At 42.7% G+C, this 22,982-nt stretch overlaps 1 protein-coding gene and 1 long non-coding RNA gene across 4 annotated transcripts; one reads left to right on the forward strand and one right to left on the reverse strand.

Moving 5' to 3' along the window:
• The first annotated feature begins 1,171 nt into the window (after positions 1 to 1,171).
• On the forward strand, positions 1,172 to 22,051 carry sh2d3ca (SH2 domain containing 3Ca). Of its 3 annotated transcripts, none has more exons than XM_037266569.1 (13): positions 1,172 to 1,604; positions 15,887 to 16,015; positions 17,685 to 17,834; positions 17,913 to 18,190; positions 18,376 to 18,447; positions 18,728 to 18,855; positions 18,932 to 19,292; positions 19,363 to 19,492; positions 19,594 to 19,709; positions 19,879 to 20,050; positions 20,126 to 20,237; positions 20,304 to 20,510; positions 20,962 to 22,051. In XM_037266569.1, exons 1-13 carry the CDS (start codon positions 1,524 to 1,526, stop codon positions 21,135 to 21,137), a joined length of 2,112 nt encoding a protein of 703 aa, XP_037122464.1. In that variant the 5' UTR covers positions 1,172 to 1,523; the 3' UTR covers positions 21,138 to 22,051. The 3 variants fall into 3 exon arrangements, with proteins under 3 accessions (XP_037122464.1, XP_037122465.1, XP_037122466.1); XM_037266570.1 differs by having other exon boundaries at positions 1,172 to 1,598; positions 20,962 to 21,137; XM_037266571.1 differs by lacking the exon at positions 18,376 to 18,447 and having other exon boundaries at positions 1,173 to 1,604; positions 20,962 to 21,137.
• On the reverse strand, positions 17,651 to 21,286 carry LOC119131895. Its single transcript, XR_005099729.1, has 3 exons — positions 21,183 to 21,286; positions 20,919 to 21,061; positions 17,651 to 20,478 (listed from the first exon to the last, which is right to left on the reverse strand). It is a non-coding gene; the product is annotated as an uncharacterized LOC119131895 (long non-coding RNA).
• Positions 22,052 to 22,982: the final 931 nt, after the last annotated feature.

Raw genomic sequence — 22,982 nt, forward strand, 5'->3', positions numbered from 1 at the left:
ATCGCCCAAAGACAAGAAGATTTTGCTGTAAATGAATCCACCATGTTTTTCAAAACACTAACATGCATTTAACGGATCGGCTTAGGAAAGTCTTTACTGACTTTTATCTGGCCTGATTAAAAACTCAAGAATGACTCAGATGATGATTTTCTGCAAGCTTGACGAAATGCAGTTTTTGGCCCGATTGGCGTTGCCATGGCGGAATGTATACTCAAGGATGACACTCGTACGGGCCCCCTAGAGACAGAGCATCACATGTGCACGCTTGTGCACGCGTGAAATGGGCTGAGGAGAATCACACCGTGTTATCCTTTAGACACCTGCCGTCGTGTTTCAGATTTTAATGAGCCGTCTAGCTGCATGCATTATTCCAGCATAGCCAGCAAATGCACTCTGGTTGCAGCCTCGGCTATCTGAAGTGAGATAGGGATGTGTGAGTGCCTATAAATCCTCATATATGGTGTATAGTATTCAAGCATGTGTGCACGCCCCAGGCTCCTTTCATGGCTTAAGAAAGGTTAGATTCTTCAGGGAGGCTGCATTCCTCTTTACTCCTTATTCATAGCTTATCATTTCATCTTGTAGGGTTTGCTTAGCCAAAGTTTTTAGTGACATCAGATAAGAGTGAAAAAGTATGGATGGATGTAAAATATGCAACTTGAAAACCTCCCAAGTCGCGTTTTGGAATATGATGGAAAGAAACATAATGACGTCATCCCCATTCTAATTGCAACCCCTAGAGGGCATATTTTCATAACATCTGAGGATTGCTATGGTAGGCTTTGATGTGTTAACCAGTCAATTTTATTTTCTTATTATTTAAGCAGAAATTTTTGCAAGGGAATTGCAATTATACCGTTGCACGTTCTTCACTTTCTTCCACTTTTATTCCCTTCATCTCACTCACACATTCCATGTCAGCATTGTCCAAGCACCAAAGAGAACAGGGGTGGATTTTTTTCTCTTTTTTTGGGGGGGTGGATGGCGAGGGGGGGGGGGTATCCGGCAGGGAGGGTGGGGCCTGCCTGCCTGCCTACAATTCGCCAGCACTCTCCCCTGCTTCTTGCCAGTTGCCAGTGTTCAAGTCCCCCCCTCCCTCCCATCCATCCTCCCACTCTCTCTCTCTCCCCCTCCCTGTGGTTCACCCTCCCCCCACCCACACGCCTTTCACAAGCAAGCAATGAGGTAATCCCTAGCAGCCGCGTGAAGTGCAGCAAGTGCGGTGAGAGGCGCAAGAACAGCAGCCGGCGTGATGTCTTGAGCTGTGATATCACTTTTCTCCCGTTTGCAGCTCTCTCCTCGAGATGGTCTGCTTAGCTGCTAACAAGCTGTAGCTTTGACAATTTTTTTTTTAGTTCTTTTTATTTTTAGTCAGGGGGATGACTATGTGGAGGGGCTTTTAGGATAGGCAAGGGTGGGACAGGCTTAGCCCAGGGGCTCGTAGGCTTACATCGGACATCCCGGGTGCGGGTGAAGAGATAGAGGCAATAAAAAGACAAGAGGACGAAAGGTGTGCGCCCACCATGACGGAAAGGTGCAGTCTGTGGAGCGCCCTGTCGGCTGCAGCATGCTGCTTCTACCGGGGATCTTTCATGCAGGTGCAGGTTAGTGTATATTGCATGCCATGTCTTCTAATGCGGTTCCTCTTGATGCACATGTGAGCCGGTTGCATCAACCTTCATGCAAGCTGGCTCACCGGTGACATCATAGAAGTAGTACCGGGGCTGTCAAAACCACCGTGAAGAGACAGGAAGTGACATTTTCTACTTTTAGTGCATTGGAGTGAAAGTATGCTGAGGTCTACAAGATCATCTTCACTTGATCTAATTCCAGCTCAGTTTGAAACTCAATATGTGAGCATATACACGGGACCGGATGATTCTATTTTGCTTAACATATATTGGTCACAGTAAAAGCCTGTATTGAATTTCAGATGCGCTTGGATGGATGAGAACATTTGGCTTTTGGAGAACTAAAATATATCTTGGAGTTGTTTGAACAAAATGTATGCAGAAAGTTATTTCGGCCGACTTTGTTGTGTCACTGGCTATGACAATCTAATGAGGTGCAATGTATTTTTGGATATTATGCAAATGTGTTTCAATTAAAGATGATGAGTATTGTAATCATCAGATTGTTCAGAATTCGGTCAAATGGAACTGATTGAAGCAAAATGGAGGCATTATCGATTCAGTCTCAACTAGTTTACAGTTAAAGGCAAAGATGAGCAAGCATGGGGAAAAAAAGAGTTCAGAACATTCTGATTGACATTGCCCCATTTAATTAGATGTAACAAATCAAGATCAAGTTTGTATCTCACAAAAATATTCTTGAATAAACACAGCCAAAGAAATTATTGTCATCACCATCGCTTTTGTTTACATCTGTTTAGCTTCAGATGGGAACGTTTAAGCTCAGAGTCGTTAAGTTATTTTTAATCAAAGCGGCGTCGGGTTCGTGCGTAACAGCGGTCGAATTAATTAGTTAGCGAAGCCTTTACGAGTTAAGTGGCAGCGTTTCTATTGTAAGCAAATAATTGCTTAATTCTATGCAACATGGGATTGTTTTCAAACACTCGCATTTTATCTGGCCCAATATTGACTTCCTCAATCCATTCTCATTATAGATAGCTTGTCAAGCACAATACTGGTTTGGGGGGGTGTTAATTGTTACTTTCTCAACTCATCCATAGTCCCATTGATGTCTCATCCATTTGTTTTCCAACATTGAAGAGTGTTATAAAGTTCTACATGACATCAGTGGCCATATTTGTTTTAGTCTTTGCACAAACTGGATGCCAGCCAAAGTTTTGAGATCGCAATAGAATTTTTCTATTCTCAAATAATCCTTGATGGCATGACAAATCAGGGATAAATCCATAATAACTGATGTTGTGCTGTGCCCCCGGCTCATCAGCTGTATCAGTGGAGAGAGATTACATTTGATCCCCTGGTCTAGACTGCACTATTCTTGCTGTGTGTACACACACACACACACACACACACACACACACACGCACACACACACACACAGTCATGCTGCTCTGCCATTGTGTATGCATTCTACCCAGTGCTTCCAGCGCATCTTTGTAACTGGGACAATGTAACTACCCCCTGGACTCTGACAGTGACAGTAACATCCCCCCTCTTCATCACTCACACACACGCATGCACACACACACACGCACACGCACACGCACACGCACACAAACACAAGCATGGTTAGCTAGCCCTCCCTTCCACTTTGATTGTTTTTCAAGTTAATCTTTCTTCTTCTCGCCGCCAGCCACTTTCCCTCCTCCTTCTCCCTTCGCCTCCAAGGCTGTGGCCTCATTCCCCGCTGACCTGAGCAGCATGTGGCCGCCATGGTGCCCAAGCCAGCAGCCGGTCACTCTGTCCTTTAGCATTCCTGTGCCCGACTGGACGTGTACCGTTCACACAGCTCTCAACATGGCACCTCGGTGCCTGCCAGCCACATCGCTGCCCGGATACGCCACATGAGAGAGCAGTCATTATTTCATGCCATTGTTTTGACGGACTACAATGTGACAATATCTCCTTTTGTATGCTGTGGAACCTTATCACATGGAAGAGCAGCTCATCGTTCTCCCTTTATATTATTGGTGGGCAAATGAAGCTTCAAATTTGCTTCATGAACCAGTTGTATTTTTTTTCTTTTTTACTTCTGCATATGGCACTCTAAGAGCGAACAGAGAAGAGTCCAAAAATACAACAACTGATTTGTGAAGCTTCGTTTCTCCATCACGACTTTATAGCCTTCTAAACATCTTGTATTAGTTTGTTGGCTTGAGAGTCGTAAAAGACTCCCGGGCGCATGTTCTGTAAATCTTTGACAAAAGCAAGGAGGTTAGTTATGGCCGACTCAGTCACAGCAGGTTAACCCGCAATGGTCTTGTCAGTCAGATGATACATTCTTGCCATTGTGTGTGTGTTGGGCCAAGGCAAAGCTGGAACCAACTCGTATGTTTTAGCATTGAAATATTCACCATGTAATCCTCTCCTCTTATCAGTCTCTCCTTCTCGCCCTCCTCCCTAAAAAGCTTTTCGCCATAAATCCTCTTTTGGCGTGCTGGCCTGTCACACCCTGGAGGCTTCATAGTGTGACGGCCGGGCAGCTGTGTGTATATGTGTGTGTATCCTCATTAGTGCACGGCCATGTTTTTGGCATTAATTAGGCGTGGGACTTGTCTGTCAGCTGCATATTTTTGTTTTGTCTGTTTCAACTGTACAGGCAGACATCAACGTTTGGGCAATCGGTTGAAGAGTGGGATTTGTTCAAGTCTGTTTAATTGATAATTCATTCTGTAGTTTGGAGACTTTGATACGAGAAGCCTCGCCTTGTTTTGGATTCTCGGCGTGAGATCAAAGTCGGGATGTATGAAGCATACTGAACGAGTAGATGGGATTGATGAATTAACAAAAAAGTTACTTGAGATAAAAAGTAATGGAGTAAATGTAGGATTTTTTGCTCATCAGTTCTGGTTCGTTTGTAAAGTGCGGTTCCGCCGTCGGGTCGATGAAACGTGCGGATGTTAGTGGCACACGGTTTCAGCAAAACAGACAGCCAATCGTTATTTGTGATTGAGAGTGAAGGATGGACTTGAACACCACTAGTTACACCTTCATCAAATCTCTGATCATTTCAGTTTGTCTGACCTTGATGTTGATAAAAATAAGCTCAATTCATTGAGCTGAAATAAGATCCTTTTGACTTTTCACATATGCTTTATACTGATGATGATGAGCTGGAAGCCAGCTGGAAGATGTTATCATTGGAACTATTTACTCTGGTTTGAAGTGGCGCATTGCAATCTAAAGAAGGAATTCTTATTCATACTCGATGGTTTCCCAGTAGTGTTGTGATTTCTGAGCTCCAGGCCAAGATTACCGTGCTCTCCACCTCAGCGCCTCCTGTTATCACCGCTGCTCCTCTCTGACATGATTGAGGAAAGCTTCACATTAGAATAACAACACAAAAAAAAAAAACTCTGCTTCAGGAAAAGGGGATTATTCCAAAGAGGAGCTGCCTGCCAGTTAAATATTCGGCCCTATCAGCATTCGAGAGGGTGATCGAAAGTTGCGTAATGGAATTGCTGAGTAAAACTAACAAAATTGAGGCCTCGCGGATTTGAATGGTGAAACTAATTAGAAATATGGACTTTATTTTACGGGATAGAATGGATCTGCAGATGCTCACAAAATGTTAACAAGCTCTTGATGGATTTAGCTTAATAGAGAGTGAAGGTTGGCTGCATCAACCATTAGTGCCAGTTCTCCTCTTTGCTTATTAACTTGCTCATCTTTTCTCGCTTATACGTTTGGGTAGTTGGGAACTGACAGAATTTTTTATATTTGACTTTATGAAGCACCAGATATTTAAAAAGAAAAACACGTTTTAGCTTCAAGAGTTTTTAGGACTGCGCCGTTGTGGGTGTGAACACCGCTCCTCTCATTCTCTGCACACAGATGTAGCTTATGTTTGGAAAGCCACAGCTGACAAGGAGTGCGTGGCATAGTGATGCGATATGGAGCAGAAGGTGAGCAATTGTTTGCTTCCTTCATATTCGACCTCAGACGGCTGCAGCTCGAAGTTTCCCGCAATGTAACAATAGACGAGAGCTTTCAACTTCACATTGACGAAATATTTACATTGCATTAATGCTTCTGGTTTCTCATGTTTTATAAATGTCTTGATGAGTCCCAGTGGCTGAAGTGTGTTTTGAAAAAGGCCTCCGACCACTGGGGAGATTTAAACGCATCATTTTACTCAATGAACAGACCGGAGGCTGTTAAAGCGTCTCGGTGTGATTTGCAGGGAGCAGCTGAGAATGGCACACTTGTTTTATACGCTTTCTTTGAAGAACACACTCGCATAACCCGCACACGCATCATTCCACGCTTGCACGCGTTCACTCCTACAATGCTTACATTTGAAGGCTTCTGCGAACAATTTCATTTGGATGGTCAGCTCAATGGATGTGAAAATGCCAGAAAATTTCATTTGCATCAAATTAATGTCAACGAATTACTTGTGGTATAGATTACAGTTTGGAAGAACACACACACACACAGACAGAAGAAGGCAAAATACATATAACATCCATAGTAGTCATTTGTTTGGTTCTGGAACTATTGATGGGGTGCAGATGCATCCTTGGTTGGGGTGAAACAAACTTAGGGTCTCTGCAAAACAAAACAAAAGATTACAAACGTAAATAATAAAAGGGGGTGCCAGTGCCCCTGGGCCCCCCTTCCTCTAGCTGTGCCACTGTGGAGGTGGATTCCATATTATGAACGGAATATGGCTATTTTCCCTCCAGCTAGGACGGAAAAAGTTTGCAAGCATCTTGTGTTCACGTGTAAAATCTTAGAAGACGTCCCAGCAGCCAGGCTGACAATTACCATCCAGTAAGTGACATCATTCTCTAAAAAAAGGCGAGGTGGGGGCAAAGGAGTGGGTGGAAGGGGAGGGCAAAGCATACAGAGGCAAGAGAGTGAACAACCGCGCATCACGGGCTAATTTCCCATGAGCGTCTCTTTGCGGAACGTGTCGAGTGTCTCTCACGGGAATGTTTACGCTCACACCTTCCACAAAAATCACTTTCTTGCCCTGCGTCTCCATTCATGCCTGCTTAAAAGCTGTCACGAGGGCAGGGCTGCTTCTCTGAAAGTGTGCTTACATCAATACACGCGTGTGTGTGTGTGGTTTATGGCAAGTGAGAGTCCCAGCTCCATCTGCATTACCATGACAACCGCCCGGTAACAACTCGGAGACAACACCCATTTCTCCCACCCCCTCTTCTTCAGCTTGTGTTCCTTGCGTGTGCGTGTCTCCGAGCACGTCCATTAGTGAGCGTCCCAGCAGGTCTCAAAATGATGGACAAGACCCTGATAGCTGTGTGCCTCAGTCGGGCGTGGTCACACACATACACACATGAATGGAGGTGATACCTCAGCGGAGCTCTCACGCTGTGTACTTGGCCAGCCAATAGCAACGCTCGCTTCTCCAGCTCCACAATCGCGATGACATCACCGGCGGCCAATGGCGTGGCGTTTAAAGGGCGTGCTTCTTTTTCTGCTCGCGTGCGCGGCGGTGATAAAACTAATTGATATGCATCTAAGGGTCCTTGTGGGTTCAAGCTACTCCTGATTTTTTTCCCCATCATGCACCCTGCTTCTTTTCACTTCTTTGCTATTCCCACTTCACTCGCCATCATAATCAACATCATCTCTCCTCCACTGTGCGCGTGAGGTGCGTGCGTGTCAAGTTCCAAGGCCAGTCGATAGGTCATTGTTTGTATTGTGACTAAGCAAGATGTGTGTGTGCTGGTCCAGATAAATGTCTATATGACAACCTTCCGGCTATGACCTTCGATCTAAATGAGTCTTTGCATCATCAATCCTCTGTCACGCCACAAGAGTTATGGCCCGTCTTGATGCAGTTATTATGTTGTCAGTTTATTAAAACAGGTCCCAAGTTGTTGGTATTGTGATAAGCTGACACTATTCTGGGTAAACAAATTGGTCTTTTATTAAGATAACCATCTGTCTTGAGTGTTTTGTTTTTTAAACCTGAATGTACATTTCAGTCCGCTCAAGCTAACTGCTACAGTCTTGGTCAAATACAATGCTGTTATATTCTTATATTTAGAATTTAATGATAATGATAATTTAATAATTATTAAATATATACTGTAATTTTTGGACTATAAGCTGCACCAGACTATAAGCCGCACCAGCTAAAAGTCATGATTCCGGGTTCAAAATTTGTGAAAAAAGTCGCAAGTTATAGTCCGAAATTTACGGTACAAGGATGCTGTATGTGTTTGTTTAAGGTATTTGTGCTGCTAGCTTCTAATCATTCAGTGTTGAGAGGCTACAATTGATGGATTAGGATGCCAGGCTGGCTGTCAAGATGTGTTTCTCCCAGGGGATGTGGGTTAGGAGGCCCCGCCCCCTCGGCTAAAAATAAAAAAAGCTAGCCCCTCTGAGTTTAATTGAAAGTTATGCAGCTGGAAATTATGTAAGGCTTAAAATTTGGAGTTAGTCAACTATTGAATTGCTTGGTCCTGCTTTCCCCTTTAACAATGATATTAGACAAACTATTGCTAGCAGCTATTGTTGACATCAGAGTAGCACAGCTCAGATTCGTCACCATAAATTAATGCTTCTTGATTTTTGATTTTGGCAAGACCTAAAGAGAATTTTGAAGTCTGCGCTCGTGTTTGTTGTGACAGTATCCACGGGTGGTGTTTTACATCTTGGCGTAGTTCCAACAAGCAAAGCTGATTAAGTCTCCTCTGTCAGTCATTGATTAATTCATCAGATGCTGTGTCACCATATGCTGTTTGCATCCATGGCTGCAAATAAAAACCGCAGCTGAGGTTAGCATAGCATGGAAGCATACATGTGAATTTAATTGTACATTATTAGATTTGTCTTGGAATTTTATTTTTGCCATTCTCGTTCACATTGCTGCTGTTTATCATCCACCATCCATTTATACCCTCTTCTATTAAAGAACAAAGAAAAGAAATGCATTGTGGGTTTGGGGGAGTTTTCCATCACGCTTGTCAAGGTCAAGATGGATGGTACTAGTATGGATGGTAATGCTAGAATGCCTTGCCTCCAAATGGCAATGAGGAAAGTGTGATTCTGATTGGTTGCACATCTTAGTTCAAATCATGCACGCTTGTCTGAACCTTTGTGTGTCTGTGTGAGCTTTAACGTTAGAGTGGCTAGTATTGATGAGTCCCCAGAACATCCATCCGTCCACATGGCGACCTTTTACCTCCAAAAAGCCTGCAAATTAGCCATTAATGGCTCATCCCCAAGAGAAGAGGGTGACAGTGAGTGGCAAAGGCCCCAGGTGTGTGTCAATGCATGTGTGTGTGTCATAGAATAAGAAAATTGATGACTAGGCTGGACATGGCAAGGGTGTTTTGCCATTGCCGCTGGACTTTTGGCTATTAATATTAATGCTACTATAATGAACATATTTTTTGATGTCAGGCTGAGGTTATGGATGGCTATATTTTGTTTACACTGAAGAAAGATTGCTCACTCATTTTGATAAAGGATGCATGTAGCTGACGTCATAAAGTCTATCTTCAGATGAACTATCTAGAAAAATGATCTAATGACAAAGACAGAGGCGATATCATCTGCTGTTAAGTACACAAATACCCCTGGCTGCTATTAGAGGAAATACAGTCGTTTATTTTAGTCTCCTCCATGCATCTTGTCTGTTTTGCTAGTGGAACCAGATGATGCTCCCTTTCCACACACAGCAGCTGAGTGCATCTTTAAGTGATGGAGAATGATATGATATGTCGAAAGAAAGCAAGATGGAGGCCGGTGAGTGAGATGATCTGTCAGCAAGAAGGTAACCGGCAAAACGACAAAGGGAAGGGAGGACTGGATACAAGGTGAAGGAGATAAAAAAAAAAAAAATCAAGTGAGGAAGTAAGCGTGATAAATTGCTGTGGCTGCTTAAAGAAGATAAAATGAGACAACTGAGTTCCTTACATGTATTTATCTCTATCGTTCCCGCCTGTGCCTTGTAAAGTGTCATGTTACACAGCAAGGAGGCAAAGCAAGCGTACAAAAAAAACCAAATTGACAAGATGCTGGATTTGAGTCCCCAAGAGACTTATCTTGATGGAGTACAGATATTTGATTTCAGTGTTGTGGAGTAAAAATAAAAAGTAAATACTCAATCGATTAATTTGGCAAACGATTAATTAATCGTTGTACTCCGTTGTGGCTCTGCTTCCCACTACATCATAGTGCTCGAGAATGGAGTAATTGCGGCAAAACCGGGCGTTCATCGTATTAGTCACACTTTGTCAGCGACTTGATAAAACTAATTGCCGCAAAATCTATCCCGAGCATTGATTAATAGAGCAGGATGAGCGCTGGTGGTAAGATGTATTGATGTATTATAAACTTCCCCCAAATGCCCTGATAAGAGACTGGACCATTTCTCTCAATATTTTATTTATTTATTAAGGTACAAGCTTAAATTGTACTATGTTGTCAAAACGTTCATATCTTGAATCATCATTTTCCATTAAAATGAATGGAAACGCCATTAATCCGTTCCAAGTTCTCATTGGAGGGATGGACAACTTCAACATTAGACGGGCCCCCACATCTGGTGTTTTGCTGAGTTGCTTGAACCACCTCAAACTGCTGACCGAGCCGTGCCAGAATTCGAGGAACACACGGTCGTACACGGGATGAGATACCGTAATGATCCTCTCAACCTGCCGCGTTTTCCTCACCAGTTCACACCATTGCACATGACAGAGCAGTACACACATGGGGCACATTAACCTCTCACTCTCACGTACGTCACATATATTACTTCCTTAGGGCTGCGCACCACCTGGGGTGTCCGATGTTACCATAGCAACAGCATCTGAAGGCGTGGCATCACGTGTATGAATGCAAAGGAGTCATCTGATTTTTTTTTTAAAAATCAATGCAATTTTAAAAGTGGAAGACACTTTGCATATTAATTTTGTTTCATTTTACAGCAATATCAGCTACACTGCTGCGTCATTAGCCGACTTATCAATTTGAATTGGGATTAGCCTTGTGTATTTGATCTGATTTCATCTACAGAAACAGCTAATTAAATGTGTGTTAGCACTAATCAGTATTTGTACGGCATTCTATTCTGGGTGTGTGCTGACTGCAGATGTCATCATCACATTTTTACAGGTACAGATTTGCACCTATCCAGTTTTGTACATGTGCTTTGGATTCAATTGGCAGCAAGGTCAGCCTCAGGGATTTATACATAAAAGTATACACTCGGTACGGAGGACAGCGAGGCCTTCGGGCGGGTGATGTCATCGTCTATCTTCGGGCGTGATGGTACGCGCGGACACGCGCCTGTCTCACTCGCGTTAAATTGTATTGTCATCAAACCGTCGTTTGCGTCGTTGATCAAAGCTTTGAGATTGATTTGATTTCATGGTCATATGCACAAAAGAGGAAATATGGATTCACTGAGGAATTGGAATTAAAATGCAAATATATTGTCAGGTAGTGCGATACGCTGATATGTTAAGTCCATTGAGTTTGCAGTGGATATATAAAAAGTCTACACACCCCTGTTCAAATGCCAGGTTTTCAAATCTGTGCAATACAGTTATGAACAAAAATGGTTTCATTTCTTTTTATATCATAAAAATCTGGCATTTTAGGCACAACATCAATATTCTAGTTGGAATTTTCTTTATTGATTATATGGTGTAATTCATTGAGAGCAAAACAACAAAAGAAGAATCAATCGGAACCCAAATAATTGACCCAGTAAGGATTGGATTTACAATCCTGCTTAAAATCAAAAGGATTCAGATTTTTGTGCAAGCGTGTCAGCATGAACACTATGATTGTCCCCCAGTTTTCCAAATGTGTGGCCTGGTTTAGTAAAGTACAACTTAGCACATGCTTATTTTCACAGCTGCTGATACAATGGAGCAGCGCCCAATGAGCTTGTTGAATATTTCAAACACTGTGTAATGATGATGTACGACACTCCCCGGTGCACAAATGAATATGTACGACTGCTTTTGTAACCTGGAGGGGGAGCTTTAAAAAGACATTCGTCAAATGTGTCGAAATGCTGCGGCGCAACATCTTGGTTCAACCTGCCTTGACCTCACATTTGGTGTTGTGATTTGGTGTCATGTGATTGATTTGGTCGAAATTTAGTGGGAAATAGTGCAAAATCAGTCTCGTGTATCAAAATCTCAAATATTCTTTCCCCATTGAAATGAATGGAAATGACATCTGTTAGAGCTTTGTCCTCTAAAACTTAAAAAAAAAAAAATTTTTAAATAATACTAATAGTTTATAAAAGTATGTCGTAGTTACATACTCTCAATAAAAGAACAAAAATACGCAAAATTTTGCTTTAATTCAATGCATATTGTATTGCTCCTTCTGGTATGTGCGCCTTGGCCACAAGGGGCAGTATAATACTAACAAGACATACAAAGAAGATTTTCACAATTAACTCTAAGTTGCAGTAATATTAGTCATATTTGGAGACGCTTAAAGAATATAAGCCTTTATTTTTTATTTATTTTCCTCTACATTTGTTGCTGCACCGTTTGTCTTCAAATACTTTAAAAAAAATCTTTTAGAATGAATTTTTTTGCTGTTGTGCAAAATCCTACTACTACTTGATGTGGGTCATCGGGGAGATGGAATATAAAGCAGAGCATGCAGTACAAAAATGGGGCTGCATGTGCTACTGCCTCAGCGGGAGTGTTAGTGTATGTCACATCTTTTCTACCAGCTGTCAGTCAGTCCTGGAGGTCTATTTGCACACATTACACTGACAGAAGGCTCAACAACAACGCTGCAGGTTGTGTAGATTGGTGCAGAAATGTGAAGTATATATCAGCATCTACCTGCTGAGCTGCCCTGAGACATTATTGCCTGGATGTGTGTGTGTGTGTGTGTATTTGTGTTCATTCTTAACACTAGTACAACAGAAGGTCACTGTTATTATTAGACTGGTGGGTTTGCTCTTTTCAACTCAATGGTCGTCATTTTATCTCGTCATATGCCACATTGTGTCAATTTCTTCTGCTCTTTTGTTACTCGACTCATCTCTAAAGAATAGTTTGTATTTATGAATGCATGTGGTCAACAACAACATCACAAGCAAACTCTACGCAGCTCTGCTTACCTTGCACAAAGTCACCACTTGGCTAAGGTACCAGATTGTGCCCATCGAAACGTAGCCTAACAATATCCCAAACTTTTGAGGTCAAAGCGTCTTTGGTTTTCCCGACCTCTCCAGCCATCATTACAGTACTCCTGTGACTTTCAAACTATTATACCCGTGTGAACCAGGCAGAAGGTATCAGTACATGTCAAGCTGGAGGGCACAAAAGGATTATGAGAATCTGGAGAGCAGTGATACTGGACACGTACATGCGTGCAAACCCCCAGTCAGCCCCCCCTTAATGGGAGACGGGAGCGTTGCATGGTCTTAATGCCATAATCCTGGTCTGTATCTGTGTAAAAAATGGGTGAAAGTAAGAGTAGATTACAGGCCAGCTTCTGCATTTTTGGTGGGATTCCCCAATCCACTCCCAAAGCCTTCCCCCATTTTCCACCCCCACCGCTTTAGGCGTTACCACGACAACAAGGTCAACCGCAAGCCCTGTGGGTTGAAAACAGAAAAGGTGCCCTCCAGTCTTTTAAGCACATGCCTTTTTTTTTGTGCTCCACTTTCATTTTGTTGACATGCTGAGCAATGCATAAGACTTCCAGCAGATGTTGAGAGATTCCATGACTTTGTGTTTTTCACTTTTTCCCCTCAAATTTGTATTAATGACGTTACCTACAATTTAGTGCTGCTTTGATAACGTGAAGGTGGAAATAAAGTGGCACATCTCGCCCGTCATGTTTTTCCAAACTCACCTTTTCCTTTTGCAGTATAGCGAGTGTGTCCAATTTACGCCTGCCTTTGCGATAACAGTGCTTATCTTTGATGACCTGCTCTTAGTGCCTGTCTGGACCCTCAACTAAATATTGAGTCCCATCCATCAATAGTCACTCACACAGACACACACAATGTACTTGCAAAGTCCTGCGTCAGCTTTGCCTTAACTCCGTGCTGCTAATGGGCTAGCTTTCCTCCCCTCCCAGTTAGCCTCTCTGTCTACATTTAATGAGGTTCTGTTGTTCCGACTGTCTGACTTTCAACGCTCTCTGCACTCTCTGTTGCGCCCTGCTTCGTTTTGTCTCGAGGTTCATCTAGCGTGTGTCTAGTATAGGTTGGCTTGCTTGCTATTTGATGCTTCCCCCAGTGGGATTTTGCAGAGTGGTCCTACTTAGCATTACTGGATATGGATTGAAGGTTTCTTGTCGGAGTAACTGACTTAAGGCCATGCTCTGTTTGCTTTGACTGTTTGATTGGCTGGAACGCATTGATGGCGTTTCCATTAGTTTCAATAGTAAGGAGTGATTTGAGATAGACAAGCGTAAGGCAGATGTGCTAATCATTACTGTGCTAGCCACATAACTCTCATAGGATAATAATAGACATATAGGATAATAGGATTCTTCTTGCCTATACTAAGATTGCATGGTATGTTGTCATGGAAACCAACAATTATTTTTCTATGTGAGAATGCAGTAAAACGATTCACTGTAAAAAATACCAGTGATGTATTATTGATGTTTTTCCTCAACACATTTAAATTTACGAGTCAACGGTAATAAAAATGAATGAACACAGCTTAGTAAGTAAAAAAAAAAAAATTAGATGAGTGTCACCTTGAAAACAAAGCCACGCACAGTCAATTAAGTGATGTGCTCATTTGGCCTCAGTCCGTTCAATCACTTTGTCAATTGATAGTTATTTATTTATTATTTTTATTTATTATTTTTATTTATACAAACAAGTTGGGCTTGACCAACTGTATAGAACTTTTCTTTATTTTGGTGGAAGCAAAAAGCAATATGAACCGCCATCACGTTATATAAGTTATTAAAGTAGATGTCTCTTGTGTCTTTATTCTTGTCATATTACTTTTTCCTCTCTCCTTTTATTTCCCCACTTTTTTTTTTCCTCCATTGTCAATTTGTCAGTATATCTGACGAATCCATGAAGCGCATCTAAAGTGGAGCCCCACTCAATTTTCAATTTACCCCCATAACTTCTCGTATATAGACACACAACACACACACACAACACAAACACACAAGTCTATTGTCGAGAATCTGTTGGAGGCCTCCTGTGGGTTTCCACGGAGACGAGCTGAAGCAATAAACGCGCACTTGACCCTGCCGCTCACTTATTGGCCTCCGCACACACACACACCTCAAATCTAATCTGGGAAGCGTGAGTCTCTGAGGCCATATCCCTCCATCTGCCCCCCAGGACCAGAGGGGAGAGGAGGAGGGCGAAGGTGGTGAAGAAACAAGGAAGTTAATAATTTCATTTTGCACTGACCTGGGGAAGAGAGCATCGATCACTTGCTTCTTCTGGTCGCTTCATATCACCATCACAGACAGTCAAAAACCTTGTGATGATGGAGGAAGAAGGAAACGGTAGAAATAAACACAAGCTGTGGTTCTGTTTCTCAATATTATCTTGCATCAGGTTAATTTAAAAAAAAAAAAAAATGTCCAAAATGTCCAGAAAGTGGATGATGTCATGACTGGTGTTGGCCAGTTATTTCATCAGGCTTTCTCTATTTACACATAAATAAAAAAAACTTGTACAATATTTTATGTTGGCGCAAACTATAGCAACTCTTGGCACATATTTTCATTCTGGATTCAACTAACCGAGCAGAAAATGCCTGAAAAGCAGCTTGACTTATTTGGTTATCATGATTTTTTTTTCGCAGCTAGAGAGTCTTTGAAAGGTAAATAAGCATGAAAATGTTTGGCGGAATTCATTTTCATGTATTACAAGCGCAGATTTCCCTAGAGTGTGGCTTATTTGTGCAAGCAAAGAGCAAGTGGAAAGCTTTGAAATTTGAAACATGATCCTCTTGTTTGTGTCTGAGAGTAGCATGTGTACGGGTTGAGTCATTGAAAAGCTACTGAAGGACTCCGCAGTGCCTCAAAATAATAAAAGCTTAGCATGATTTCTTCCTCTTGGTAATCAGGTCAGGGTCAATTGGATTGCTCTGTGTGCATTTGTGTTGTCTTGTATTATTTCCTTCTCTAATGCTGATGTTATTTTTGTTTTATCTTTACCGACCCAAAAAGTACCGACTTTTGTACCCATCACTTATAGGCTGTAGTGTGAACTATTTACAATACCAGTAAAGTAGTTGTAACTTCAATTTTTTTTTTCTTCTCCTGTTTGTGTCCTCCAGTTCTCCAAGGAGAAGTACCTGCTGGAGTCTCCTCCCGAGAAGCTACGTAAGGAGCTGGAGGAGGAGCTAAAGCTGAGTCCTGCTGACATCAGGAGCCATGGTTGGTACCATGGACACATACCCAGAGAGGTTTGTATCCACATTCCATTCATCCATTTTTTTTTTTTATATTGCTCTTGTCCTCATTAGGAAATCAAATTTAAATAGCCAATACAAGAAATTGTATCTTTAATGTAAATTCTCTTATACGTGGACTATATTAAAGAATAGAGTGGGCCATTTGTGGCCCTCATGCCCTACTTTGCTCACCCCTGACTTGAAACAATCCTGGTTTTGTATGACATCACAAAAGCCTCATAATCTATTTTGTTAAATAACAAACTGTGGACATAGAATTGTGCTCAATAAAGAAACCCATGCTGATGAAAAGCATCTTGGCAGAGGTAATTAAACAAGATTAAAGTGTGGGTTGATGTGTGTTTGAAACGGCCGTGCTTTTTAAGAGCTCACTTGAGCGGCTTTTTAGCAGCGCAAACACCGGATGACACCGATTAATGACTCCCATCATCACTGGCTGCTCTGCGGGATTGACTTAAGTGTCCACAAAGCGGGACTCGGTGCCAAGCAGACAGCTGGAGGCATCGCTCACCTATGCAATTGAATTTCGGTGGGGGGGGGGGCTCAACAGCGCCCCCTGGTTTTTAATTGTGATTCAAACCCAGGATCACATCAACCCCAATGTTTTTCTTTTTTATCAATGGTGTGGCATTAACTGCATGTAGGGGGCAAAAAGAAATTAGCTGTGGTTCTACTGCCCTCTGCTGGTGAAGTTGTGTCTGTACATGGATGCTTCACAGTTCACCGTCTTGTCAGACATTTATATATAATATTACTGTACAATATGACTGCTTCATAATTTCACTTTTTTATTTGTCTTTTAAAAAATGAAAGAAAAAATCACAGTCTTGTTTTTGTTTGCTCTTAAGCCTTAACCCATCATGACAAAAAGATTACTTTTATAGATTGTTCTTCCTCACATATTAAAAAACAAAGTTTTTTTGTTTCTAACGTAATAATGCTGAACACAATAGATTTCTACTGGAAAAAAAAAAGCTTTTTGTAGTCAGCAGTCGCTGCCGGCACCTTATTTGTCTGTGCCAGCTTGAACAGCGCAGCAGATGTATTTTGGCAGCTTTTTCCCGTTGTTGTGCAACACAAAAATGTCCTAAGGCCTTGTTGTAATTAATCCTGATGGACCGGATTCTCATTATTTCACTGTCAAAAAATGATTTAAAAACATGACGTTTTGACAAATGATGTAAAACAAGTGTACCTTTTTTGTGATTTAATTTTATTCCATTTATTTACTGAGAGACTATTCAGATTAATGACTGTCTGCTTTGGACGGGAGTGAAGTTCCTCTTTGGATTTAATATACTAGATGACATCAGCATTAGAGAAGCGATGATGTCATGACAGTGCTCAAAGCACTTTGTCCAATAAGGTTGCTCTGATGTCATTCCTTTTCTTCGGACCAGCTTTATTGTCTTCTTAGGGGTCGCAGATATGGTCATAAAAAAATCATAATTTGATCGATTTTGCCCTGCCTTACTTTGCTTGTACAAAATAAATTCAGCATGTTATTTTCCTTCTGCATTAACTTGTATGAACTTCCACAGAAATATAAATAACTAAAAATAATAAATATAAATAAAACAATAAAATAGAAATAAAAAAAATTAAAAAAAATAAAATTAAAAAAATATTTCTTTCAATGGTGTATGTTCTTTGTGTCTAGGTGTCCGAGACTCTGGTGCAGCATCACGGAGACTTCCTGGTCCGTGACTCTCTGATCAACGCGAGTGACTACGTGCTGACCTGTCGGTGGGATAACGATGTGCTGCATTTCAAGATCAGCAAAGTCCTGGTCAAATCCAGCGACACCAAGGTGCGCACTCTTCATTTCAAGGCAAATGGCAACATGGGATCAGTAAATGTCACGTTTCTTCTGGGTGGTCAATATTAGGTGCAGTACGTGCTGGAGTCGGAAAGCTTCGACTCGGTCCAGGAGCTGGTGCGCTTCTACGCAAGTCAGCGTAAAGCCATCTCGCAGTCCAGCGGTGTCCACATCTACTGTCCGGTGAGCCGGACTCTCCCGTTGCGATACCTGGAGGCCACTTTCGCCCTATCCGGCGGCAAGCACGGCTGCGCCTACTCGCCGTCCAATCAGAGGGGAGCTTACATCAAGAGGCGGAGCGTCACCATGATGGACGGGCTCACCACGGAGAAGATGATGCCTCACAGGTGAGCTGAGAGGAGTGGTCTTCTAAATATAAATTCATCTCAGGATTCAAAACTTTTTAGATTTTGTCGTTTATTAATTTACTACCGATAAAATGTGCCTAGTCATGGTCTCCCCATTTGAACCATTGTTACTACATTCTTATCCATGATGTCATTTTATTGCTTCTTGTTGCACACGCAATCAGTGACTCAGACAGCCCGAGTCCAGTTGAGGCACCAGCGGACCCTCAGCCGCAACCTGCGTCCAAATGCAGCTGGTGTGTGTATTACATGTGTGTGTGAGACACAAGTGTGTAGCTCTAGTACACCTGCCACATCCCTGCAGTCCCTCACCTCATCAGCACCACGTCCCCAGAAGTGTGTTAAATTAGGTGGACCACCAATTTTGATTTTTACAATCTTCAGCCTTGAACCCGTATAAACACCAATAAGCTCCTATAACCACGCCACTTCCTGTCATGTGACACTAACCCCCTGCCATGTTAACATGTAAATCCACCCATAGGGATTTTTAACAAGTGCCGACTGTGTTTGTAGCCCTTCCACCATTCACCACCACAAAGATGCAATGAGGAACTGCGCAATGAGCATGGACCAGATTCAAGAGTATCGCTGCCCCTTGTCGCCTGTCCGGGAGACGCCGATGTCTCCTGCATACTGTGCAAGTACGTTATTGGGTTACACAGATCCACTTTAAAGACAATGAGAGGACTGATTTGGATTCAAATGTCTTTTCTCCAGTTACCAGACAAAGAGCCCATTCGGGTGGGCGAGTCCTGGCGGTGGTGCCCCCTTCCCCCGTCACACGCCGTTCCAGCGACCCTCAGCTCAGCCCATCTTCCGGCAACAACCCCCCAGAGCATCCCGTCTTTCACTCGGCGCACTCCTCTCCCGCCCATCATTCGACTTTTCAGTCTTCCGAAACGGCGGGCAGCTACTGCGACCTCAGACCTTGCCCGGCCGGACCACCTAAACCTCCCACCAAGGGTTACGTGGAGCGCTTGCGGGTGGAGGAGGGGAGGAATGAGGGTGTGAGGGAGGAGGGAGACGGAATGTGCAGCACTCCTCAGGTGGAGACGGCTTCCTTGTTTCGACCATCCAGGTATGAAACCAACTTGTGAAAAATAAATAATTCGATTTTCATCATTCATACTTATCTTGTGCCTATTCAGATATGAGTCTGGCATAATGCCGGCTGACAATAAACCTCTGGAGATGTCCGTGCTAAAGAGAGTGAAAGAGCTGCTGGCTGAAGTGGATGCGAGGACGGCGGCAAAGCACATCACCTTGGTGGACTGCACGGTATGTAAATACACATATCAGCATAAATTGGGCAGAACTTCACATGAGTGAGGGCAAGCGGCATAGAAATCCAATATTTTGTCCCATCCCCTCTTGAGCAGATTGCCAGAATACTGGGTGTCAACTCGGACATGCAAAGGATGATGGGCGTGTCCTCGGGCTTGGAGTTACTCACACTACCTCACGGACACCAGCTAAGACTTGACCTACTGGAGAGGTGCGCTGGCTTCTACTGTCATCCATCCATCCATCCATCCATCCATCCATCCATCCATCCATCCATCCATCCATCCATCCATCCATCCATCCATCCATCCATCCATCCATCCATCACTGCTCTGTTGCTAACCAAAACAGCAGTCTCAGTCAAATTCATCTTCACTCAGGTTCTACACCATGTCTATCATGACGGCCGTGGACCTGCTGGGTTGCACGGGAAGCACCGAGGAGCGGGCGGCCCTGCTCCACAAGACCATCCAGTTGGCGGCTGAGCTGAAGAGCAACTTGGGGAACATGTTTGGCTTCGCCGCTGTGATGAGGGCCTTGGAGCTGCCACAGGTAAGAGAAACACGGTTGCCGTCATGCATGCTTTCATTCTGTGTTGTACTTTTCTTTGACGTGATTGTGCTTCAGATTTCCAGGCTGGAGCAGACGTGGGTGACGTTACGCCAGAGACATACAGAAGGTGCCATCCTGTATGAGAAGAAGCTCAAACCTTTCCTGAAGAATTTGAATGATGGCAAAGGTAAGCAGCAAGTAAAATAAAGTCCTCACCGGTGGTTATTTCTTTTTCTTTTTTCTTTGCCTCCAGAGAGCAGCGTCGTATCCAGCACCACCTTCCCGCACATCATCCCCGTCCTGTCTTTGCTGGAGCGAGGCCTGGCTCTCGGGGAGGTTCTGGAGCCATGGGAGAGCTCGGAAGTGGGCGTCGACGTGGTCATGCACCATCTGGAGGCGGCTCGAACCGTCGCGCATCACGCCGGGATCTACAGGAGCAACGTCGAGAGCAAATTGCAGGGTATGTAGACAGCTGCATTGAACTGTGTTTGGACTCATGGCCCTGGTGTGGCCTTCTAGCAGTCACAGCATGTATTTATTGCCATGATTAAGAATTGATCGCTCACTGTATTGATTGTTAAGCCATTAAACCTGTTTAACCCTGGTTAATCAGGGTGACTAAATAGATTGAGAATTGGTGGAATTGCTCTCGCATTTCATTTCATTCGATTGTGCTTGTAGTGTTCAGCTTCAAAGCTATTTTTGCTTTTTGTACTTAATATATTCTGATATTCGTACGATCATCGCAATTACAGTACCAATCAATACATACATCATCTGGAGCGGTTCAAAATATTTTTTTTTTTTGTAAAAAAATAAAATAAGATACAGTCATCAGAGATGATGATTGTATTTAATGTCATTTGACCTGCAATGTAAATCCAGACTAACTCCTCTCTTCTTCTCTGCAGGATTCCAAGTCCAAGCCGACATCCACGAAATCTTCCAGACGGAGTTCCAGATGCGTCTACTGTGGGGCTGCCGCGGCTCCGAGGGCAGCCAGCTGGAGCGCTACGAGAAATTCGACAAGGTCCTCACCGCCCTCTCCCACAAGCTTGAGCCTTCGGTGCGCCACAGCGAGCTATAGCGAAGATGTTCACAACAAAGACAACTTGCATTGATCTGCACTTACCACTCCAAAGTGGTCTTGTCTTGCATGGCCAAAAACGCGGAGGAGGGCGGGTGGACTACTGTGAGTGGAGAGGCAGCTAAAAGTACAGCCGGATGTCACGTACTACACAACAGACACTCACTGTAAACTGTGACACTGTGGACGTCCTCACCTATCCCTAAAATGTCCACAAGAGGGCGCAAATGTCCCCCGAGGGTCCATCTGACAAGTTTGGCTTTGCTCCGCACACACAGATGCTTCCCTGCTGTCTCACGCTGTCGTAGGAATGACATTTTAATTGGATCATAATGTACATGACTTTTTGTAATTATGTCAATCATGTGAACATTCCTTAATTTCTTATTTATGTTTTTGTTAGAGCAGCTTCATCCATTCAGGGCATGTCGGACCTCGTGACAAGCGGGAAGGAGCCATAAAAGCTCAAGATGGAGCGGGTCCATCAAATATATATCAGCCACTCATTAATACATGCATCTTAAATGAAGAAGGAAGGCTTTGAGAGTTGTTCAAAACAACTCACGTTAGCTTGGAGCTGTCTGCTAAATGTTGCTAAAAGCGAGGCAAGCTTGCTGTAGTATTCCACGTACAGCATAAACATTCATGAAAATACTCACGATGCGCATTTGGATCATTTGGACCATCACTTAATTTATTCATTTTTATGAATGGGATGAATTTTTCTGTATGTTCTGAACTCCTATTTCAATGTTGTGCATGTAAAATGGAAACGCAACACTGCCTTCAGTAGTTCACTCCATTTTGAGTCAATTATGCAAACAATCAAAATTGATTTCTGGTTTATAATGTTCATTATTTGGACACTAGCATTTGTTTTTGGTAGTTATTAATAAAGGTTGTAAATGAACCTTGTGAAACAAAAAACTACAAATCACAGTAAAGGTAATAGTTTGCTTCTTGGATGCACCCGGTGTGATTGATCTGTGAAGTTACCTTGTGATGATTTTGTGTTACCTTAATTTTTAAGCAGTATACTCAGGATCTTTTGTTCATAACAATAGTTGCTAGAGGGACTCCTGTTTCCATTCCAATGTTCTTAGCAGAATAATGACAACAGCCAAAGCCCCATTTCACTTATTCTACTAAATACTTTGCCCTCCCTCCTGTCCCGTTGTTCTCTACCTCCAAATCCGATATGAACATTCTTTAACATACTCTGAATGTTCATGTCTGATATCAGTCAATCAATGTGAATTAATTCTCAATCTGATCTTTACATGAGTGTTATTTTGTAGTGGGAAACGCGTTAGTGGTGGGGTACAAGGTGTACAGGTCATGCAAAAAAAAAAAGAGACAGTGCGTCATAGCCATTATAGCCCAGCAGGGGGCGCCCTTAATTCAAACAAGCTCCAGAATTGTAATGCATCTGTGTTGTGTATTTTCTGAATCCTGATTCCGGTTTGTCACCTGCTCACACTGATGGTGGAAGAATGATTTTTATGTATTTTTATTAATTCTTGCCTTGGATACTGAAAAGGTGATGCTTTGACGACTGCGTGGAAGAGGGTTAGGGTTAGGGTGACAGTCTGATGAATTTTGTTGTGGTTGCTTTTGTTTTTTTTCTACATATTCTACATAGCAATTCACTCTTTTTCAAATAAAATGATTGCTTGTGTCATAGACTGCACCTTTGATTTGAAGTCAAACATCAAGTTTCATCCATCTGACACTCTTGCTTCTTTCAAATCTTTGAGCCCCCAAGTCTTAGAATTGCGTCTAATCTGAGTAACTGATGGCATCTATAATGTAGAACCGATAAAGAAACTACAGAAACAAGCACAA

Source organism: Syngnathus acus, chromosome 12 (assembly GCF_901709675.1).
Source record: "Syngnathus acus chromosome 12, fSynAcu1.2, whole genome shotgun sequence".
NCBI classification, from domain to species: Eukaryota; Metazoa; Chordata; class Actinopteri; order Syngnathiformes; family Syngnathidae; genus Syngnathus; species Syngnathus acus.